General features: G+C 59.0%; 2 protein-coding genes across 4 annotated transcripts; one reads left to right on the top strand and one right to left on the bottom strand.

Annotated features, from left to right (window-relative positions):
• The first annotated feature begins 349 nt into the window (after positions 1-349).
• PDYN (prodynorphin) lies at positions 350-7,066 on the top strand. Of its 2 annotated transcripts, none has more exons than XM_030288425.4 (3): positions 350-2,696; positions 5,479-5,626; positions 5,878-7,066. In XM_030288425.4, exons 2-3 carry the CDS (start codon positions 5,498-5,500, stop codon positions 6,442-6,444), a joined length of 696 nt encoding a protein of 231 aa, XP_030144285.3. In that variant the 5' UTR covers positions 350-2,696; positions 5,479-5,497; the 3' UTR covers positions 6,445-7,066. The 2 variants fall into 2 exon arrangements, with proteins under 2 accessions (XP_030144285.3, XP_041576118.1); XM_041720184.2 differs by lacking the exon at positions 350-2,696 and adding an exon at positions 2,739-4,826.
• A 900-nt stretch (positions 7,067-7,966) lies between these two features.
• On the bottom strand, positions 7,967-19,362 carry LOC100228682 (tyrosine-protein phosphatase non-receptor type substrate 1). 2 transcript variants are annotated; one of them, XM_030288424.4, is made up of 8 exons: positions 18,856-19,362; positions 12,268-12,627; positions 11,748-12,059; positions 11,274-11,621; positions 10,916-11,014; positions 10,478-10,499; positions 10,057-10,096; positions 7,967-9,426 (listed from the first exon to the last, which is right to left on the bottom strand). In XM_030288424.4, exons 1-8 carry the CDS (start codon positions 18,926-18,928, stop codon positions 9,172-9,174), a joined length of 1,509 nt encoding a protein of 502 aa, XP_030144284.3. In that variant the 5' UTR covers positions 18,929-19,362; the 3' UTR covers positions 7,967-9,171. The 2 variants fall into 2 exon arrangements, with proteins under 2 accessions (XP_030144284.3, XP_030144283.3); XM_030288423.4 differs by having other exon boundaries at positions 10,478-10,502; positions 18,856-19,356.
• Between the last annotated feature and the right edge of the window lie 1,393 nt (positions 19,363-20,755).

Here is a 20,755-nt window from a genome sequence, read left to right as displayed (position 1 = left end):
CTCGCTCCGCTGCGGCCCCGGGCATCGCCCACCCGGTGTTTCTTCCCTTGTCCCGCAAAATGTGTCTGAACACCTCCATCTCCTGCCTGCAGCAAACAATGCAAACGTTTTGGGAGTTTCTGGAAAAGCCCTGTCCCTGAATGGGATAAAGCTGACCGTGCTGGAGGACCCACAGCGCCGGCAGCTCTGGGTCGCGGTCCCTCTGCTTGGGGACAGCCGCGGCGGCTGGCAGAGCTTGTAGCAGCCGCAGGGGCGATTTACCCCATTCCGGCATGGGGAGCCCTGTCTGCTCTGGGGCAGAGTCCTTGGGGGGGCTGGGGGCTCAGGGGCAGAGTGGCAGCGTCGTGTGATGTGAGCTGGCATTAACTCCCACCTGCTTCCGCGGGTGCCTGGCACGCTCGGCCCCCTCCTCGCCGAACGCGCCTTTCACTCATGTAGTTAGGAAAAGTTAACTTTTCTATTACCGCGCATTTCACTTACCCAGGTACTTAATTACCATTGTCCCAGGGAAATGTCAGTGTGACTCAGAGACGCTTTCCATTAGGAAGAGACAGATGAATATTAAGTTGAATTGCTGGTGGGTGGGCTGGTTCCCAGCTCCTCTCCCGGGGGACCCTGACACCCTCCACGCCCTGGACCCGTGGCGGACCCTCTTACCCAGCTCAGTAGATCTGTGGCACTTTGCTCTGGGGACTGGAGTAACTCGACCTCCCACCCGGAGCAAAGGGAAGGAATCTTATTCCAAACGACTTTTCCCTCTTAGGATTTGCTCTATCTCTAACACATCTCCCTCGTGTGCAATTACCCTGTGCGGGAAGGTGGCTGCACCCGAGGCCGCTGGGTGCGTATATACATATTCATATAAAAATAATGGCTTTGGTGTGGAAATGCTCCCCCGCGCCGTGTCTGTGGTGCCCGCACGGCCATCAGACACAGCAGCAAGGGTTAAACCGCCCGAGGGCTGCCCACACCCCTCGCCCGGGGAGTTGTGGTCGTTTGCAGATGCGTTTTGTTCTTCTCAGCTTTTGTTCTGTGCCCGCACAGCCCAGCACACCCCGACACTGCGAGGCGGGGCCGCGGCCGCCCTCTGCCCCTGCGGGACCTGAGCTCCATCCCCCCTCTCTGCAGCACCAGGGATGGAGGGATGGGCTCCTCCGATGGCCCTGAGGAGGATGCAGGGCTCTGCCCTCCCCGCCGCCCCATGCCCTGCTCCCTTGATCCCTCCGTGTTAGCACAGCCCCAGCCTGGATGAGTTAAAATCCTCCTCCAGACAAAAGCCGTGGGGTCCCGCCTGCTTTTCAAGGAGCTGGGGGGATACCGACGGACCTGATCACCATCCCTGACACAGGACCACGGGCACAGGCTGCCGTGGCTGCTGGGTGCCCAGCAGAGGATCCCAGCAGTGCCCATGGCCCCCACTTCCCTCACCAGTGCTGGGAGGGCTGAGCAAGGGGGCACCAGGTCCAGCAGCTGGTGTTCGAGCTGGGAGACATTCGAGGTTGCTGGGAAACATCCCTCTTGAGCTCCGATAAAAATAGCTCCATCTTCAAGGCGAGAGGACTGGCTGCACTGCCAGCGACGCAGGGGATGTGTCTGCACCCACCGGGGTGTGGGGGGCCGGTGCAGGATGTCCTGTGGGGTCTGCGCCTCGGACCCCCATCCCACACGTGTGTTGTGACATGGTGCAGTGGGACAGGGGTGCAGGGGCTCAGGGACTGCCTGTCATTGCCCCAGTGCCGTTCTCTTTTATCCCCACATCAGACTTGGAAATGTGTGAGAACAGGAATCAGGGCTGAGTGGGGAAAGTGAGGGTGTTTTTCTCCCCCCACCCAGCCCCCCCTGCCTCTTTGGCTCATCTCAGTGTTTGCCCTCATGAGGAGGGGGCTCAGGGAGATGTGGAGCTGGGCTCTGAGCTCTGGCATTGCAGAGGTTGGGGGGTTTCTATGCAAAGGCTTTTTCACCTGACAGCAGCTAGGCTGGGTGGGTTGGGACATCCCTTTCCCGGGGCATGAAGACCCTCTCTCCCTTCCCAGCAGCTTTGGATGGGCTCACTTCTCTCCCCAGCATCTCCACGAGGACGGTGCCTCTTCCCAGCCTGGGGAACAGGGTGAGAGGAGGTCAGGGATTCACCTTTCCCCCTCCACCCTTCTTGAAGCACACGATTTGAATTCAGTGTCCAGGAGATTCAGCCAAACCCCTGTGGGAAGCAGCTGTCTGGGAAGACCGCCAGACCCCATCCCACTTCTCTGCCACCTTCCTTGTTTGGGACACGCGTTTCTGACCGCGGCTGGGCACGACGGAAATCTCCGAGTGATGCAGGCGCAGCGGTGGGATGCGCACCCCGATTCCCGGGGCGGCCGGGGGCTGCGGGGAGGCCTCGGCGGTGCGGGCGAGCCTGCTCGGGAGGTGGCGGGGATGCTGCGGGGCTGATTATTCACAGCTTCCCTCGCCCCGATTGGCTCTGCCGCCGCGCACAGCCGGGCCCCGCCGCAGGAGGAGACTCCGTGGCCATAAAAGCGGGGTGAGAAGCAGCCGCCGGCGAGTCCGGTGGACAACTCGGGCGGCACCGTGGGGCCACCTGCCACTGTGGCCTTGCCACCGATGACTGGCACAGCCTGACGCCCGTGGAGGGACATCCATCAGCCACGTCCTGACTTGGCGAAGCAGGTGCTCGGCGGGACGGGGAGCAGCGGCAGGTAGGGCTGCTGGGGTTGTCATCCCCCTTCCATTGCGTGGGCACAACCAGGGGATATCGCTCTTGCTCCCCAAAAAGCAACAGTTTAAGAACACCCCCTGAGCAGCGCTGCTGAGAGCGGCTTGTGGTTGGACTTGTGTTATTTTGGGGAGCTTCCACATGGCTGCAGGTCCCTCTCATCCCTTGAGTGGTTTCAGAGCCCATGAACAGCTGTCCAGAGCTCTGCTGGGATTCATTTCCATCCGTCCTGGCAGCAGAATCACCCAGGGCTTGGAGGGGCAAAGGGAGCGGGCAGAGAGGATGGGGGATTCTCTCTCCCCTTCCTTTGGTCAAGCAGTACTGTGGCTGTAGTGCTGAGTTTTGAGTGATTCTATTCCAAAAGTTACCAGCTTTTTGGAGAAGCCTTGTCCTGACAGTGTTTCCAGGAAATTTTTAGAGGTGAGGAAAGGAGATGCTGGAAGGTTGATTGTTCTTCTCCACCAGAGCTATGTGCAGGATCAGAACCTGTGGAGCTGGACTTGTGTGGGAGGAGGGATCTGCTCAGTCTGGGAGAGCCATTCAAACATCCTTTGTTAGGTATAATCACAGGTTAGTCAAGATGGGGCCAGTCTCTGCTGTCCAGCACACACAGTCCTGGTTCCTCATCCCTCCTTTGGGTCACCAGGTCTGTAACTGGCCCCTGGGGTGCATGGATGCAGCTTGGGGGTTTTCCAAAGTAAAGCCTGGTCTTTGAAGACTCAAGTGGAAATGGGACAGGGGAGGAAGGGACACCGGCAGGCACCTGGCACAGGTGGAATGTACTGAGAGTGGCCACAGAGGCTGGGACTCAATGCTGGCATTGTCAGATCCTGCCACGATCCTTCCAAGATGTTCCTGCAGGAGGGATGGCTCCGGAGCCTTGGGCTCCTCCAGGTAACACAGGATTGAGCTTGAACTCAGCTTTTCTTCTTTCTCCCTTTGTGTTCATTTCGCTTTTCCCTCCTCGCTGCTTCTTTCCTCTTTTGTCCAAAGCCCTTTGTTTTCTTCTCCTTTTCGTGCTCCCGTTTTGCCAGTCCTCCTTATCCCAGCTTCAGGAGCGGGCAGAGCACTGCTGGGACATTTGTGGCACCACCTGGACACGCTACATGTGCAGTGGGGTGTCCTTGGCCACGCCGTGCTCGGAGAACTGCAGCTCCCCTGAGTGCCATGAAATCCTCTGCCAGCAGTAGGGTGACAGGGATGGGACACACTGTCCAGAATGCCAGAGGTCCGAACTGTGCAGTGTCAGACAAGCATGGGAACGTTCCCGGTGCCGTTCCTGCGCTGTTCTGGCGGCACCCACGGGGATACCGGCAGCAGAGGAGCAAGGGAGGGGAAGCAGGTGTGGAAAGGGAAGGAAAAGATTCCCAGTGGGGCTCCTGCGAAGCAGTCATCAGCTCTTTTTGGGAGCTTCCTCCCCCCTAGTGCTGCAGCTGGCACCTACCTGTGTGGCTGGCCTGTCCTCGCTCCTCGGTGCTGTCTCGGTGGCCCTGATGCAATAAGGGACTGTCCCCGTGTCTCAGTGGTGAGGGCTGGCTGAGATCCCTCAGCCCCTGCCATCCTGGGCAGCTGCCATCCTGCCACACTGCCAGGGCACAGGGAGGATTCACGGAGCTGGTGGCTGTGCAGCCAAGGAATGCAGACAGCTCGACACACGATGGTGCAGATAATTCAAATTAAATTTTAATCTAGCATGAATTAATACTGTGGCATTAACAATTCTTCATCAGTACCAATTACAGTACATTAGCAGCTACTGCTAGAGAGCACAATAGTCTCTAATATGCGTCATTAATGTGTAACAGATCCCTCTGGGTCATGCCTTACCCACCCTAGATAAAAAGCAGCAACGGAGGCAGGCAGGGGCTTGCAGCAGGGCACCCTTTGGGGCTGGCTCTTGCTCCAGGGCTGTCATGGCTCCAATGGCACGGTGATCCTGTGGCACTGCAGCTGGGGTTGGCAGTGGCCCCTCCAGCCTCACCTGGAGTCAGGTTTGGCACTGCCACCTGCAGAACCCCTCTCCCAGCTGAGCACAGTGTCCTCGTCCATCCGCAGAGGCCAAAGGCTCCACCACAGCTCTCACATGTCTGGAGGATGGCGATGGTGTCTGCAGGTAGGTTTGAACTCAGAGTCCTCCTTTTCCCCCCTTTCTCCTGATGCACCAGCCCAGCAGACTTGGTGGGTGCGAGGGAGGGGAGATGAGGCTGCACTGGTGTGGGGTTAAGCAGCCTGGGGTGAGTCCACACTGGGCCATGGCCTCACCCCATCCCCTCGCCACCACAGCTCCGTTTGCTGTGGTTCTTTTCCCCAAGGCCAAGGGGAAGAGCTGGTGATTCATCTGCCTGCACCATGCAGACGTGGCAATCACAGAGAAACCCAATGCTGGGGAACAAAAGGGACTTTTCTTTCTAATGGTATGGTAAGACATGGAGAGGATAGATGGGATGGAACTGAGATGAGATAAGATGCAACAGTGGTCTTGCCCATAGTGACTTGGTGGCCACCAGGGACTGGCTGTGGCTCTGGGCTTGTGCCAAGGACTAGGATGCAGCCAGGGTAAGGGGTCACATCTTGTGGTGTCCTTGGTGGGAGCAGCACCTGGAGGTGAGTGACATGGGAATGGGCACGGGCACGGGTCCCTGTGTGTGATCCCAGGAGCAGCTCACAGATGGAGGTGGTAGGTGCCCAGTGCCTGTGGAGTGGCGATGGCCCCCCAGAGCTGGCACAGGGATGGCGACAGGCTCTGTGCTGTCTTCCCTCTCCAGGCAGTGGCTGCAGGGCGAGATGGCACGACGGGCACTGGCACTGGCACTCTGCCTGTCCCTGTCTGCGGTGGCATCTGCCGACTGCGTCACCCAGTGCTCCCTCTGCGCAGCCCAGAGCCGCGGTGCCGAGAGCAGCGTCCAGCCCCTGGTGAGTGCTGGCCCCACACGGACTTGAGCCAGGGAGCCACAGCAGTGCAGCGTCACGGGTGCAGGGGGGCAGAGCTGGGTGGCACCTGGTGTGGTGGTCATGGGCACCCCAGGGTGCTGGGGTTGTGCAAACCTTGGCTTCTCGCTGAGCTGAGCAGCACGGTGGGCACAGCCCCCTGGGCTTGGGGTGGCGTGGGACAAAGGCAGGGGCTCAGCCCGAGCACCCGGGGCTGCCCGGCCGCTGTCTTACAGATGTGCCTGTGGGAATGCCAGGGCTCCTCGTCACCCGGCCCCGAGTGGGAGATGTGCAGGAAGGTGCTGGCGCTCCTGGCCCCGCTGGTGGCCCTGGCCGAAGGGACAGACCCGTCCCCACAGGAGGCGGAGGAGGATGAGGCGCAGCCGGAGCAGGGCCTGGGCCCCGCAGAGCTGCCGCTGGCGCCGGCCAAGCGCTACGGGGGCTTCATGAAGATGATGTCCAAGGCGAAGCTGCTGTCCCTGCTCCGCGAGAACGCTCACAGCAAGGGCGGCCTCAGCAAGAAGTCCGGGGCCTTCAGCCGCAAGCCGGGGGAGCGAGCGGCCCCCGAGGACTACCCGGGGCCGGCAGGGGACGGGGACGAAGAGCCCACGGGGGCCGGGGCCGAGGGGCCGGAGCTGGCGCAGCTGCACAAGCGCTACGGGGGCTTCCTGCGCCGCATCAGGCCCAAGCTCAAGTGGGACAATCAGAAGCGCTACGGGGGCTTCCTGCGGAGGCAGTTCAAGGTGACCACGCGGTCAGACGAGGACCCCAGCGCCTACTCAGGGGAGGTCTCAGACCTGTAGAGCCAGGCATGGGACGGCAGCACCGTGGTCCCCACACTGCCACCCCAACTGTGCCGTCCCCCAGCCCTGCCCCCTGCCCAGCCCGGTGTGGCTGGTGTCACTCTTGCCTCATTCCCCTGAGGGGACCATGAGTTCCATCCCCAGTTGTCCCTCTCTGGTTCATTCTGCCCATCCTGTGCACGGAGGGGGCAGTGCCACTCCTCCGGCTGCTGGCCCAGCCCAGGGTTCCCAGGGGTGTATTGCTGGGGACACATATCCATCCATATCCTCCATCCTCCCGTGGCTGCTGGAGCACAGCAGGGTCTGGAAACCATCACAGCTGAGGTACAGGGCAGGGGGCTCCGAGCACTGGGAATGAACCAGGATCAGGGAGGTGGCTGCCGTGGCCACGGGCAGAGGTGGCTGGTGGAGCCACAGCACCATCACCAGGTGCTCAAGCAGTGCTGAGCCCAGCCCCCACTCCCCTCCCCGAGCCTCTCACAGTGTCCCACTAATCCCAGCACCCACCTGGTGCCCCTAGGCTCCCCCTCCAAGAGCGACTCTAGAGGCAGGGCCAGCCCCATGCCCCAACACCCAACTCCCCCCTCGCAGTCAATAAAAGGCAGATGCCAATGAAGCTGAAGCCACACTGGGTGCTGATCGTGCTCTGCAGGGCAGAGCAAGCACTCCAAACTGGGGTGCCCAAATGGGCCAGGGGTGCTGGCTGTGAGACCTGCAGGCAGCACATGGTGGCGTCCTTCTTGTGCTATGGGTGCCAAAATGAACGTGGGACCCCACTCACCTCTGGAGCCATATCCTGAGTGCGACAGGGCCATCTCAGCTGAGCAAGTGCAGGGCAGGCATGCTCAGCCTGCTGCAGGGGTGTGTAGGGTGCTGGCAAGGTACCTCCTGCAGCAGCAGGCAGGAGAGACTCCCTTGGGAATCACAGCTGCTGCCCTGGCAGGGAAGGGACAGTTGTGCTGAGGGCAGGGGGCAAACTGTTCCTTTTCTGATCATATGTGACCCTTCCAACAGCAGCTCAGTACTGAGGAAGCCCAGCCTGGGCAGCAACTTCCCTTTTGAGCATCTGTGTAGCCCCACAGGGCAGTTCCTGGCTCTGGTGAGACACAGGTCATGCCCCAGATGCAGCCCAGGCACCAGCTCCAGGTTGGGAAAGGGGGGAAGGTCACTGCAGAGCACTGGAACACTCAGCTCACTCAGAGCACGGGCTGGAGCCAGCACCCAGCCTGCCTGCACACCAGTCTGGGCACCCCAGCTCCAGCTCAGCTCCCTGCACCTAAAGATGCAGCAGTGCATGGGGTGCACTGCTCCCCTCCCTCATGATGCCCAGGAGAACCAGCACCATAGCCCTCATCCCAGCCTTGACCTCCTGCCTTCCTCTTCCCTCCCTGCAGCACACACAACACGGCTGTGCAGGATGAGCCCTCCTCTCCTCCCTGCAGGACACACAGACCCCCAACCCCACCTGCAGCCCCAATGCCAGTGACAAGGTGACCCCACTGAGCACAGGGACACGCTGATGTGCGGGAGCAGCACAGGACTTTTCACTTTTATTATAAAAATATCTTGCAAGCAAAAAGAAAAACAAAACAAAACAGAAAAAGGCCTGTACAAGCAGTCACATTGCTCCCAAAGCACCCTCAAGGACCCCAGGTGTCCTCAAGCCCCCCACATTTCCACTGCTGCAGGAGCCAACAGACAGTGAGACTCCACACAGTGGCCCAGGTGGGGAGCACATGGAAGACATTTGTCCCCATGGGTGAGCTGGGGGGAGCCTGCTTGGCCCCCCAGACAGAGCTGGGGTGGGGGGAGCATATAAGTCTCTTATAAACTCTGTAGGGTTTGGGGGATTCTTTACTGAGGCCTCAGTCTTAATTTTTCACATCTTATTCTAGTGTTAAGTACACAGCAGTACACCCACGTACAACACAAAACATTGGGGGTTTCAGCTCTAAAAATTAACAGTTACATGTCAAACAGTCAAAACATGTTACACGGTACCTGCGGGGAGCTCCCGGGGGGAGCCAGGCTGGGGGGCCCTCGCACGCTTTGTACAAGCCTGGGGCAGCGCCGGGGGGTCCCAGCGCAGGGCAAGGCTGTGCACAGGGAGATGATGAGGATGAGGAGGATGCTCGGTGCTGGGGAGCGCCCCTGGACGGCAGGGTGGGGGCCTTGGCTCAACGGCCTTCCAGCCTCTTGGCCTTGTGGCGAGACAGAGGTCCCGCAGAAGGGACACTTGGGAAGAGAGGAGGACACGTCGGTCCTTCCTTTAAAGCCAGAGTTTGGTGTCCAGGCGTGGTGGCAGAGCCCCAGAAGGCAGTGTGGGGGCCCTGCTGGTCCTGGGGAGCCGTGGGCCAGGCAGTGGCATCCCCATGAGAGCTGGTGTGGAGGCACTGTACCTGTCCCCTCAGCCCAGCTGGAGCTGCCCGAGGAGCTGCTGCCCCGCTGGCTGAATCTGCTTGCGGGCAAACCCGGCACACTGAGGTTCAGCAACCCTTGATGGGGGTCCTGAAGGGATGGAGCTGGTGGCCCCAGGACCAAACTACCCCCAAAAATCATGTCTCTGTGGATGGGAGAAGATCCCCACAAGTATTGCGGGCTCCATTTCCATCCTAAAACACAGGTACCGCAGCGCATCTTCACATCGCTCCCGGTGCTTCCAAGAGAACAGTCTTAGGGAGGAGCAGAGCTGCTCCCAGCAGGACAGGGGGTCCCAGCAGCCACTGCTCACTTCCTGGTGATCTGGACACTGGCATACTCGGAGCCAGCCTCCTCGGGGCGCGGGGCCGGCCGCTTGGGCGCCTTGCTGAGGTGCACCATGTCCAGGTCGGCGTAGGTGAGGTTGTCGTCGCCGTTGGGCGCCTGGTTGGTCTGGATGCAGGCGTACTCTGACTGCTGGCTCATCTCCACCATCCGCCGGATGCTCTTCCTCTCCTTGTCGAAGTTCAGGTCCGCGTAGGTCAGGTTGTTGGGGTCGGATTCCTGTGTGAGGCACCAACAGTTCCTCCTCTGGGAGCATGCTCCTGTACCCACAGCCCTGTTCTGGAGTCAATCCCACTGCAGCTCAGCCTGGGGCACCTCAACCTTGCTTGTATGGGGGAACAATGCCAGCAGCAGCCACCCTGAAGCCATGCACTACCCCATGCTACAGCTTCACATCATGAGCCACCCTGTCACCCTGCTCTGGCTTCAAAACCACTGCCACAGTTCCAGAGCTATCACTGGAGCCACTCCATCCCAGCAGGGCCAGACTGCCCAGTGATGCCCACACGGGAGCTGGCAGAGCCTGGGTGGGATGAATAGATTGCTGCTGATCACGACTTCGCTCGTAGCTGCGTCACCAAATGCAAAATAACTCCACAAATAGCCTGGCTGGCTATCGCACAGCTGGTTCTCCAGGCAGCACCAACCCAGACTTTACTGGGAGAAGAAGGAGGAGGAGGAAGGAGGGTGAAGGCAGAAAAGATTCTGGGAAGTGGCTATCCTCTTCCTGGGGCAGCCTCCCTTCCACCTCCAGCCACAGAGTGGAGATGCTGAGATGAACCACCACCCTCCAGTCCCCTCTCCAGTGGCTCTGGGCCACTCTCCCTCCCCAGGCCCAGGATGACCCACCTGTGTCGTGGCCTCACTGCTCTTCTCTGGCTCATGTAACCTGGAAGAAGGGACAAAAACAGTCAGATGGATTGAGGGTCCTGTTGCCCCTTCTCTGGTGATGGATCAGCTGAGGAGGTCAGATACAAGCAAAGGTCCTTGCAGCTGCACCCAGCAAAACAGGTCCTGAGCATTGGCTTCTGCTGGTCCAGCTGCTTCTCTCCTGGCCAGAGACCAGCTCCCATCAGCCTGCTCAGCCCCACCACAAGCAAAAAATCCCCAGAAGCCCAGCTGGGGAGATGGGCAGAGACTGGGCTCCTGCCTTCCCTTTCACAAGTTTTGGGGATACAGCTCTGTCCCACTCCTGAGGGACTCTGTGGACTGGAGGTCCAGCTCAGAGTCCCCACAGGTTACCAAGTGACTAGAAGAGATCTGCACTCACCTGGCAGATGGCGAGCTTTTACCTGCTGAAAGAGAAGGAAAAAAATCAGGAAAAAAAAATAGGGAAAAAATAATTGACGAAAGAAGATAAACGCCCCATTTCCCTGGGCACAGAGACCACATGCAGAGACTGCTTCAAGGACAAGGACACATCTTTTCCCAGAGGCAAGTGCCTGCAATTCCCTGGAGTTTCAATCAATTTCGTTCAGGACTGTTCCTGGGGGAGCACAGGAGGTGCAGAGCAAGGTTTAGACCACCCAGAGCTTTCCCTGAAGCCTGCAAACAACATGGGCAGCTCTATCCATCACCCGCACTGGGCAGGACTGCAGCTGCACTGCCAGGAGTTATTGTCCAATGGGGCAATGTGAAGCCCATGGGAAAGAGAGGAAAAATGGGGTTGGGAGCAGCTGCCTCCCTGCCACACACTTGGCTCCCTTACCCTTGATCTGCTTGGTCCTGATCAGGTATAGAATCGCAGCCACCAGCAGGGCCAGCATGGTGCAGACCACACCCACCACGATGTAGATGAGCAGATCATCTGAAACATCAATGAGAAGGTCACCATGGCCCAAGAACACGGTACCTCCCAGTCCCTGCAGCCCCACAACTGGGATTGGCTCAGCAATGCATGAAGCACCAAGGAGGACAGCTCAGTGCCCGCCACCTTCACATCCCCCAGCCCCCTGATATGGAGATTTGGTCTTTCAACCAGATTTTAATGGGGCTTTGAGCTTCCTCAGAGGGTGACACCACACAGCCGCCCTGGCAGGCACCCCATCCCAGCAGCTCTGACTCACCTTTTGCCATCTGCAACCCGTTGCTCAATGCCCCTTGGGCCGGGTTGGAGATCCACAGGAAGGTTGAGTTGCTGGCAGGGGCCTGGGCATCGTGCACCACCATGCAGGTGATTGTGGACCCGTTTTTCTCCTCGCTGGCTTGCACCTCCACCTGGCTTCTCAGCTCAAACAAACGCTGGGGCAGCTCCGATGGCCGGGAGACGTTCTCCACCTTTATCTCAACCCCATTCTCCAGCCAGGAAACGGAGACATCTGCTGGGTAAAACTCCTTCACAAGGCAGGTGAAGGTCACGGTCTTGTTCACCTCAATGGGGCTCAGCTCAGCGCGCACTTCGATGCTGGGGGGAACTGGGAAGAGAGGCAGAGCTCGGTGTTTGGTGTCCCCTGCTCTGCTGCCCACAGGGACCCCCGTCCTCCTCCCAGGGACCCCAGCCCCACAGCAGCTGACAGCAGTGTGAGTCCCCCAGCCCTCACCTCGCAGGACTCTGCTGAGCCGGTAGGTGCCACGCAGCGGGGACGGCAGCGTGGAGTGCTGCACCTCGCAGATGAGCTGAGAGAGGACGTCATCCTTCTGCAGGGTCACCATCGCTCCGCTGGACATGTTGTAGGTGTTCATCCTCCCTTCGGCGATCTGGGGCGGCTGACCCCCCATGGGGTTCTTGTTCTTGAACCATTTCACCCCAATCTCTTTAGGAAAGAACCCTCCAGTCGTGCAGGTGAAAGGCACCGACTGCCCCGGCCTCGCTCTCTGCTCAGGCCCGGACACGAGCGGGGGGCTGGGTTTGGCTGTGGGGAGAAGCACGGGGCCATCAGACCAGGCTCTGCCCCTGCCCAGCCCTGGGCCTGCCTGGAGCAGAGTCTCATACAAGGCCATGGGGATGGCCCATGGGATCCTCTCCTGGACCAGCCCTGAGCCCCTTCCCCATCCCTGCTCTACCTGAGCAGAGCCCGCTGGGCTGTTCCCATCAGGAGCTGCTCCAGGAGCCCCACTCACCTTGCACAGACACCTCTGTGCCACGGCCATGCTGAAACACCTCATCATCACCAGTGTTCCCCTTGACAAACTTCACACAGTAGTAGGTGCCCATGTCCTCGGGCTGAACGTTCCTGATGTGGATGGTGAAGTCTGTATCAGACTTATCCACTGCTCTCGTCACACGGGAGGAGGGATCCTGCTTATTCTGGTCATAGACAGTCTTGTTCACACTGCCCCAGCCCTTCAGCCACATCACAGGACCAGGTCCAGCGAGTCCAGATGTGGTGCAGTTCAGGGTGAGCGTCTCCCCCGCTTCCACCGTCACCTTGGCCTGGGGCTGCTGCAGACGGAATTCCTGACCCGCCTGGGTGCTCACACCTAGAGAAAAAAAGAGACCAGGTCTCACCTGGCACCACACATCCACACTCCTGACTGTTCTCCCAGCCTGGGACAGGCTGAGCACGCCAGGTGATGGGCTGTGGCCATGGGCACGCTGCTCTGCCTGCAGGACTTGGCAGCAGAGCTGCACGGAGCTTTGCTTGGTGACTGTGCTGGGCTCTGTATGGATCAATCATGGAGCACATCCCAGCTGCCAATGTCTCCAGCAGGCTGGGCTGCCTCCCACAGCCACCTGGCTTTGTCAGCCAGGAGAAAGAAGTGTACAAAACGAAGTGCTCCAAAGAGCCATCTCCCATCACCAATGTGACACTGCATTTTCTATCCTGAATCTGTCCCATTTCTCCATGGAATCCCAGCCCTGGTGATCCCAGCAGAGCACAGCCAATCCCCCACCAATGCCAGACAAGCAGGCACTGTTCCAGCTCAGCAGCAACCACAGGGAGACCTTGGTTTTGGAGCATCTCCATACCACTGGTTCCAAATCCAGTCACCTCCCTGCACAGACAGTAACATCCCAGACAACCCTCACCACACACCCATGGGTTACCCAGGGGTTAATTTTGTTACTGCTTCCTGTGCTGATATAGTTATTGCAACTAAATTCACAAAAGATATCAGTCCTGGTCACTGCTTAAAAGAACATTTTTTTAAGCCACATGGGGAGAGAAGTGGGGACCCACTTAGATCTACCTGCTGGTGACAGGGTGGCTGTGGCAGCCAGACCCAGGGTCAGGGTCACACAGAGATCATTGTGTTCGAGCAGGTAATGCTGAGCAGCACGAGGAGCACATGAACTGGCACCCCACATCCCTCACAGCAGAATCATGGAGTCACACAATCTTTTAGGCTGGAAAAGCCCTAAGATTGCCAATCCAACCACTAAGCCAGCACTGCCAAGCCCCTGACCAAAGTACAACCCCAGGTGCCACATCCACACATCTTTTAAATCCCTCCAGGGATGGTGACCCCACCACTGCCCTGGACAACTCTCTTACCCTTTCAGTGAAGAACTTTTCCCAAATATCCGACCTAAACCTCCCCTGTACAACTCGAAGCCATTTCCTCCTGTCCTGTTGCTCGCTATCTGGGAGAGGAGAATGACCTCCACCTGGCTACAGCCTCCTTCCAGGGAAATCCAGGACAGCAACTCGTGCCAAGGCTTCCCTTGGGACCCAGCAGGATAATCTCTGGCTGGATACTCCCAGGAGGACCTGCTGCAGGACAAGCTGCTCTGACCCCTCTGGCCACAGCTGGCTGTCACAGAGACCAGAGCTGATTTTTGGCAGCTGTTAATCCCTCCTGACTCACAGTGGTATGTGCTGTACCCACAGATGTTCTCACTGCTCCACTGTGTGCAGAATTACTCAATTTCTATGGCCAGAATTACCAGGAGCAGTTTCTCCAGCCTGCCCCAGTTAAAGGCTTTTTGCTCAGGTCATCAGTCCACGGCATCCTCAGCCGAAACCTTCAGGCCTTGGTGTTTCCCTTTGAAGCCATGTCAGGGTTAATGCAGCACCAGAACAAGTTTTTCCCACAAAACAAGCACAGAGGGACAGAGTTGCTTCGTGCAGTTCAGATGAGTCACTCACTCTGAGCCTTGGTCTGCACCTGAGCAGTCGTGCCCTGGGCACCTGTGAGGCAACCCCATCCTCAGGTGACACCCAAATTGTGGGGAGCAGCCCTGGAGCAGAGGCCTCAGGCACTTCATGAGCTGAATGCAGCACTGAGCACTGACACAGGGCAAACACCACTAGATCTGCTTCTGTGGCATCTCCTGAACTTCTCCATCTCCTGCTGCCGAGAGACCTTTTGCAAGAAATGGTTGAGAAATACACACAGGAAGTTCAAAAGCACAGAAGCATCATGGCATCATCTGTCTCTCGCCAATCCACTGCAGGTGGATGTGGCACAGGCAGGGACCAGGCTGCTACAGGCAGAGAGATTGGAACCCCCAGGCATCAACCACACAGACCCCCAGCCCTTCCATGTACCCAGGGGGCTACAACACCAAGTACTGGCTCCACCAAATTAGGCAAACAAAGCTCATTAGCGGGCAGAACTCAGCACAGCAAGGGACACATCCCATGTGTGGCCACAGGAGCAGGAAGCCAGGGCCACCACACACTCTGTGCCCTGTGATGAGTGTGTTACTCACTGCAGTCCTCTGTAAAACCAATTTCTATGGAGTGGTTACCCCCTACCCCCTTGAGGGTCCCCTGCGCTGGGTAGAACTGCCTGCATCGCCCCACACAGCCCAACCTGAGTGAGCCGAGCACCTCCTCCTCATCCTCCCTCTCTCCATCTGCCCATCTCCCCATGAAGCACGCCGTGTGCTGAGGGGGAGAGCTGGGGACGTGCCTGCTTTGGGGCCCCAGAACTGACCCCAACACCAAGAGTGTCAGGGTGGGCACTGCTCAACCCCAAAATTCATTTCTTGGTTGCAGTGAAGCATCCACAGAAGCACTGGGGCGTGGAGCAGAGCGTGGCTGGGTGCCATGCCTGGTGTGCAGCAAGGGCTCCCCACTACCTCAGCACAAGGGTCCTGCCTTCCTGGAACCGCAGGGATTTATCCCTGCAAGCAGCAGGGATCTCTCCCAGGGTCCCGATTTGCAGCCAAATGTGGATGGTCTGTATGCATTCCACAGCACCGAGCTCACATTCCCTCCTCACCGGGGCAGCAGCGTGCCCGCCTCCCCTGCCCAGGGATTAGCAGGCACAGAGCATGCTGCTGTCCAGGGATAGGATGCAAGGTGTTTTCCTGCTTTCCTGCCTGCTACTGCTCCCAGAAGATGGAGGGAAAAAGGGCTTCACGCTGCCGGCAGCGCCGCCTGTCCAGAGGCTTCACTGGCAGCTCTTGGTCACTGCAGAAGATGCTGTGAGGCTCCAGGGAGCCCCTCGGACAGGACTGAAATGAGGCTTTGGGGTATTTTCCACATGTTCTCCTCTGCCACTTCAGAGACCCTCACCCAGCTCTGCTCAGACCACCCTGTCCAGGGATTTCTGATCTGTGACACACAAGCTCCAGCCACGATCCACCACAGGAACACCCCAACAAGGACCAGCTCGCACCTCCTGGCTGAGAAGCAGAGTCCCAGCCAGACCTGGCTTCTCCACTTCCTGCCTGCATCCATCAGCCCACACCAGGCCCAACCTGACCCCTTCCTGCTCAGAATGACCCCAACCCCCTGCAGCAGCTCACAGCAATGCCCCCCCCCCCCCAAAGGGAAAACACAAAGGGGAAGTTGGCAGAAAACCCCAGAACACACAAGTAAGAAAATGCAAAGTTTCCACCAAAGCTTCTTTCCTCTTTCTCCCTGAACACAGCTTCTCACACACAGCTTATATGTCTCCTTCCCCTTTTGAGGCACTCAGCCAGTGGGAGCAAAAGCCCAGCCAAGCTTCCTCCCCGCAGCTCATGACATGCTTGTGCACCAGGAGTGCGATGTTGGGGGTCTTCAAGCCACAAAAACATGGGACACCACAATTTCTCACTGTTTCCCTGCTTCTCCCCTACTGCCTGATGACACCTTTTTTCTTAAGACTTGGATTTCAAACCACCTGGAATTGGAACATGATCCTCTTGCCCCCAAGATCATGGGGCATTTAGGTGCTCTGACCCTGTAATCTGTTCTATCCTACACTCCAGAATTAGCCAAGGGTTTTAGAGCCCTGGAAAGCATCACCTGACAGTTCCCATGTAGGTGGGAGCACCCTCGCAGAGCAGACCCAGAGCACTTCCAGCCTGGAGCAGAGGCAGGAGCACGATCTAGCAGAGCCTGCCTCCTTCCCGTTATTCAGTTTAATTTGGGAGCAAAATAATCCCAGCTCTCGCTGCAGTGCAAGTTTTCCATGTTGGTGACACATTTTTTTCTATATTCCACCTTTTGAAGTATTTGATATTGAACAGATTGCAAGAGGCCGGGGTTTAATTCAGGAGAGGCTGCTTGGATGCTTCCCGGTAAAAATAGATTTTTTTCCTCTGAAGGAGCTGGGTAAGGAGCTCCGGGATGGCTGTGTGCTCCAGAAACAACGTGCAGCTGGTCACCGGCATCCCAAGCCCCACAGTCACTCACTGAAGGAGCAAGCCAATGGGCAAGGGAACCCCAAAATAATCCTGCTGGAATTTCACCTGCAGCAGGGCTGCCAGGGGCGGAAACTAACAGGTGCTGCCTATAAAAGGCCTGGAATCTGCTGTTCAGGGAAGGCAAGGAAAGCCCTGGGGAGCCGCTGAGCCCTGAGCAGACCCCAGGGCGCTCAGGGAGGGCTGTAGTAAAGGCTGTGTTTTACATCCGTGACATCAGAGGAAGCCTCAGCTCACACGCAGCCACCATTTCCAAGCTCCCCTCCTCCAGCATCAGCAGAAATTCATCCCAAGAGCCAGAGCCCCAGCAGGAAACTGAATTCCCCTTTGGAAGAGGCTCTGTGAAGCACAGCTGAAACCCTCTGTGGGGACAGACCAGCATGGAAAGGCTCTGCAGGGCACAGTTTCTCAATGGGGCTTTGCTGTTTGGTTTCCCACATCTCGCTGCCTTTGCCCCACAGGAAGGTCTCCTCCAGGACCTTTCCTTTTCCCCTTCACTTCTGCAGAAGCTGTCGGAACAGCCGGCAGTGGGAGCCTGGGCCAACTCTGCTGGAGTTCAGCTTAGTTGGAGCCACGGCCCAGGAGGGACTCGCCATATGGAAAAAAAAGACGTGCACGTTTGCACCTAAAATCAGGGATGCAAACCACTTCAAAACCCCAGGGTGGTTTTTTCCCATGGCTGGCTCAAAGAAACGGGGTTGTTACTCTAAGACCACATTTAATTAAGTTCAGGAGGCTTGCTGGAGCTATTCTTTCACGCAGGAAATCGCAGTGGCTCACTGGGAAGCCGCACTCGCCGCCAAAGCCTTCTTGGCTCTCAGCAGCCGGAGTTTTCAGTTTGGGGCCAACACTTCTCAGTTGTGATCAGGCAACTCAAAGCAAGGAGCGTTGTGTTGAAAGCATTTGCTTTCTACCCAAGTTTTCATCCAACTCTTTGCCCAAGCAAAGCTTTGATGGTAACTATTTCAATGGGCTTGGGAGAACGTGGGTTTCCCCTGCAGAACCTGGGCTGGGCTGTTCGTAGTGGGATCTGGCTGGAAGAGACAGGGTTGGAACTGAGCAAAAAGCTCGGCAGCGAGATGCTCCTGAAGATGCATCATTATTGCTGCAGGTTTGCCTCAAAAACCCCGTTCCTCCCTTGGCAGGGAGAGCGATTCCTTCGAAATCACCCAAAACGAAACACCCTAGAAAGGAAACATCCTTGAAAGCAGCAGTCACCACAGGGCTTTGTTCCTGGTGGGATGAGAGACCTCGCGCTGCCGGCAAGGGAAACAGCCAAGAGTGGCACACTTTGCTCCTTTGCTGCATGCCCCAGCTTCTATAAGGGACTGGTGGAGCCATGAGCCCGTGGGAGGTCTGGGGCACCCTGAGCCTGAGGTGACACAGGACGACACGGCACAGAGTGCCCAGAACTGTTGCAATTCCACCGCTTCAGTGCCCAGCAGTCAAGTAGAGAAAGAGCCCACAGTGGGGTGAAGCAGGAGGGCAGCAAGAAAAACAAGTTCCTGGCATAGAAGACAGGCAGCCCTCACCAGAGCCTCTCCATGCCTTCTCCACTACCATCTCCAAGTGGGAATTCGGGCTGTTTGCTGAGTTTTGCCTCACCCATAGCTGGCAGGGGGTGCTCGCAAATGGGTGGGAACAACATGCCTCTTCATGCCCCTGCCGAATTCCCTGCCTGGCTGGGAAAGGGCATGTCTGCCTGCCTTGAAGTTCGGTTTGAGAAGCGCCGGGCACGGGCCCCGCGGGAGCCCCTGGGCCACCGCCGCTCTCTAGGTCACCGCAGGAAAGGTCAAAGCAACCGAGCGCGGAGAGGCGGCGTCATGTCGGTACCGGAGGTGTGCGGGAGAGGAGAGGATCGGGGCAAAACGGGGGACAGGGCAGAGGAGAGGAGCAGGACGGAAAAGGGGGAAAACAAGGCAGAGCAGGGAGAGGAGCTGTGTGGGAGTGAAAGGTGGAAAACAGAGGAGGCAGGAGCAGGATGGAAAAAAGGGGGAAAACAGGGCAGAGCAGAGGAGCAGCGTGAGAAAGGGGAGGACAGGGCAGAGCAGGGCAGCAGGGTGGGAGGGAAAGGGGGGAACAGGGCAGGGAAAGGAGGAGGAATGCAGGCAGAAGCCATGGCTTACCGGGCAGGGCGAGCAGCAGCAGGCAGGGCAATGCCCAGGCGGCGCGGCCGGGATCCCGGGGATGCGGCTCCATCGGTGCGGGGAGCGGAGCCCGCGGCTTCACAGCGCGGCCCCGCGCCCGGCTCGGCGGCTGGGTTTGATAAATAAGACAAATTAAAAAAAAAAAAAAAAAAAAAAAAAGAAGAAAAAAAAAAAAGGCAAAAAGCGCAGAACTGCAGCTGGCGAAGGAAATCGCTGTTCTCAGCCCCAAAATGAGGAAGGAGGCCGGGCTCCCCCCTCTCTCCCCCCGCGGCGGGCGGGCAGCGCACACGCACGCAGCGGCACGGACCCGCGGCCCCGCCGCCGCCCGTGGGCACCGGAGCGGGCTCGGGGCCGCTGACGGGGCCGCCGCGGCGGGGCCCCGGGCGGGCGCGTGCCCCGGTGCCGCGCGGAGCCGCCTCCCCCCGGCCGCCGCGCCGCCTCCGTTGCCGTGGCACCGGGGAGGGACGGAGCCGGCCCCGGCTTCGAGACCCCCGCCGGCTCCCAGCAGCCCCGGTTCAGCGCCGCTTCCCCCCGTGGCGGGGGCGAAGCCGGCCCCGCCCGCCCCGGGGCAGAGTCCTCCGGTCAAGCCGGTGTGCGGCTGCCTTAAGGTGGGCTGGGAGGGGACCCCCGGGACCGGCCGCCGGCAGCCCCGGGATACCCGGTCCCTGTCGGCCGGGGGAGAGGGAGGCGGCTCCATGGCCCCAGGGATGGGGCTGGGGGTCCCTCTCTCGCCACACGCTGCCGGGGTACCGCCGCTTGGGCACGGCCACCATACACAGCGCCGCATCCCCGAGCTGGGACTGGGGTGCAGGAGCACACAGCCTGCGGTCCCCAACACCCAGGGCCGCCTGGGGCTGAGCCAGGACAGCTCAGGCACAAACAGCACACGGCTTTGGGGGTCCCAAGTGCCCAGGGACCTCCCCAGGGACCACGCAGGGCCGAGCTGTGAGCCCGTGGCAGAGGCACGGGTGGTATTTTGCAGGTCAGCTTGGCCAACGGGGCTCAGGGCCAGGAGGGGACATTGGTGCAGCAGAGACAGGCAGAGAATGGATGGGGAGGGAGAGGGAATTCCTGCACGGCACGCTGGGACAGTGGGGACATGCCCGTGATGTCCCCTCAGCGGGAGCCTGCAGCGGAGAGAAGCGAGAGCCTGGGGAAAAGGCAGCTCTAATGGCAGGCAGGGCTGAGGAAGAGGCTGTCAGCATCCATGTGATTCATGTCCCTGCACCACTCTGCTTCTCCCCGACACAAAGTCCTTCCCAGGGGATTCACAAGGACGCATTCTCCACTGCCTGCTCCTGTCACAGCTTCTCACACCACTCAGGTGTGGGGACTTCAGCCACGCCAGGTACCTGGGATGCCAGGTGCAATGCTGGCAGCTCCCTAGCACCACCCCACTGTCCCCTCTGCCCTCCCAAGGATGGGGTAGGCGCTGCAGAGCAGGAGCTCCCAGCCCACCCAGCATCACCTGCAGCACCCCTGGCAGCACAGATGACACCAATCGCTCACCCACACCAAGCTGGGTCCCTGAGGACAGCACTGGGTGCCATACTGGAGGACCCACTGCCAGCTCCCCCTCCTCCCCTCCCCAGGCAGCCGCCAGGGCTGTCGGTTTTATTTAGAGCCTCGCACAAACACAGCCGAGATATCTGAAGTGACTTGGCACCGTCAATCTGCGCACGGCGTCCGCCTGCGCATCCCCGGCCCCGCCAGCCTCCCCCTCAGCCCCAGCTACGCCCATGGGGCACATCCTGCCTTAATTTAGCACTGCTGGAACCAGGAACAGCTCCCCAGGCTTCTGCCTCACCTCCCTCTGCAATCCCCTGGCAGCTGGAGGCTGCACTCAAGGGTTGTGGTCAGTACTGCTCCCACTGGGAAA

Source organism: Taeniopygia guttata, chromosome 20 (assembly GCF_048771995.1).
Source record: "Taeniopygia guttata chromosome 20, bTaeGut7.mat, whole genome shotgun sequence".
Lineage (NCBI taxonomy): Eukaryota > Metazoa > Chordata > Aves > Passeriformes > Estrildidae > Taeniopygia > Taeniopygia guttata.
The sequence above is the reverse complement of the archived record's forward strand: the minus strand, read 5'-3'. Positions and strand labels throughout refer to the sequence as shown.

What these genes read in the sequence shown, in the direction of transcription:
- PDYN (XM_030288425.4), top strand. Translation starts at nt 5,498, where the DNA reads ATGGCACGACGGGCACTGGCACTGGCACTCTGCCTGTCCCTGTCTGCG. An exon ending in AGAGCAGCGTCCAGCCCCTG is followed by an intron (nt 5,627 to 5,877) that starts GTGAGTGCTGGC and finishes GCTGTCTTACAG; the next exon opens with ATGTGCCTGTGGGAATGCCA.
- LOC100228682 (XM_030288423.4), bottom strand. Translation starts at nt 18,928, where the DNA reads ATGGAGCCGCATCCCCGGGATCCCGGCCGCGCCGCCTGGGCATTGCCC. An exon ending in AAAAGCTCGCCATCTGCCAG is followed by an intron (nt 10,097 to 10,477) that starts GTGAGTGCAGAT and finishes CCCTTCTTCCAG; the next exon opens with GTTACATGAGCCAGAGAAGA. An exon ending in GCAGTGAGGCCACGACACAG is followed by an intron (nt 9,427 to 10,056) that starts GTGGGTCATCCT and finishes TGCCTCACACAG; the next exon opens with GAATCCGACCCCAACAACCT.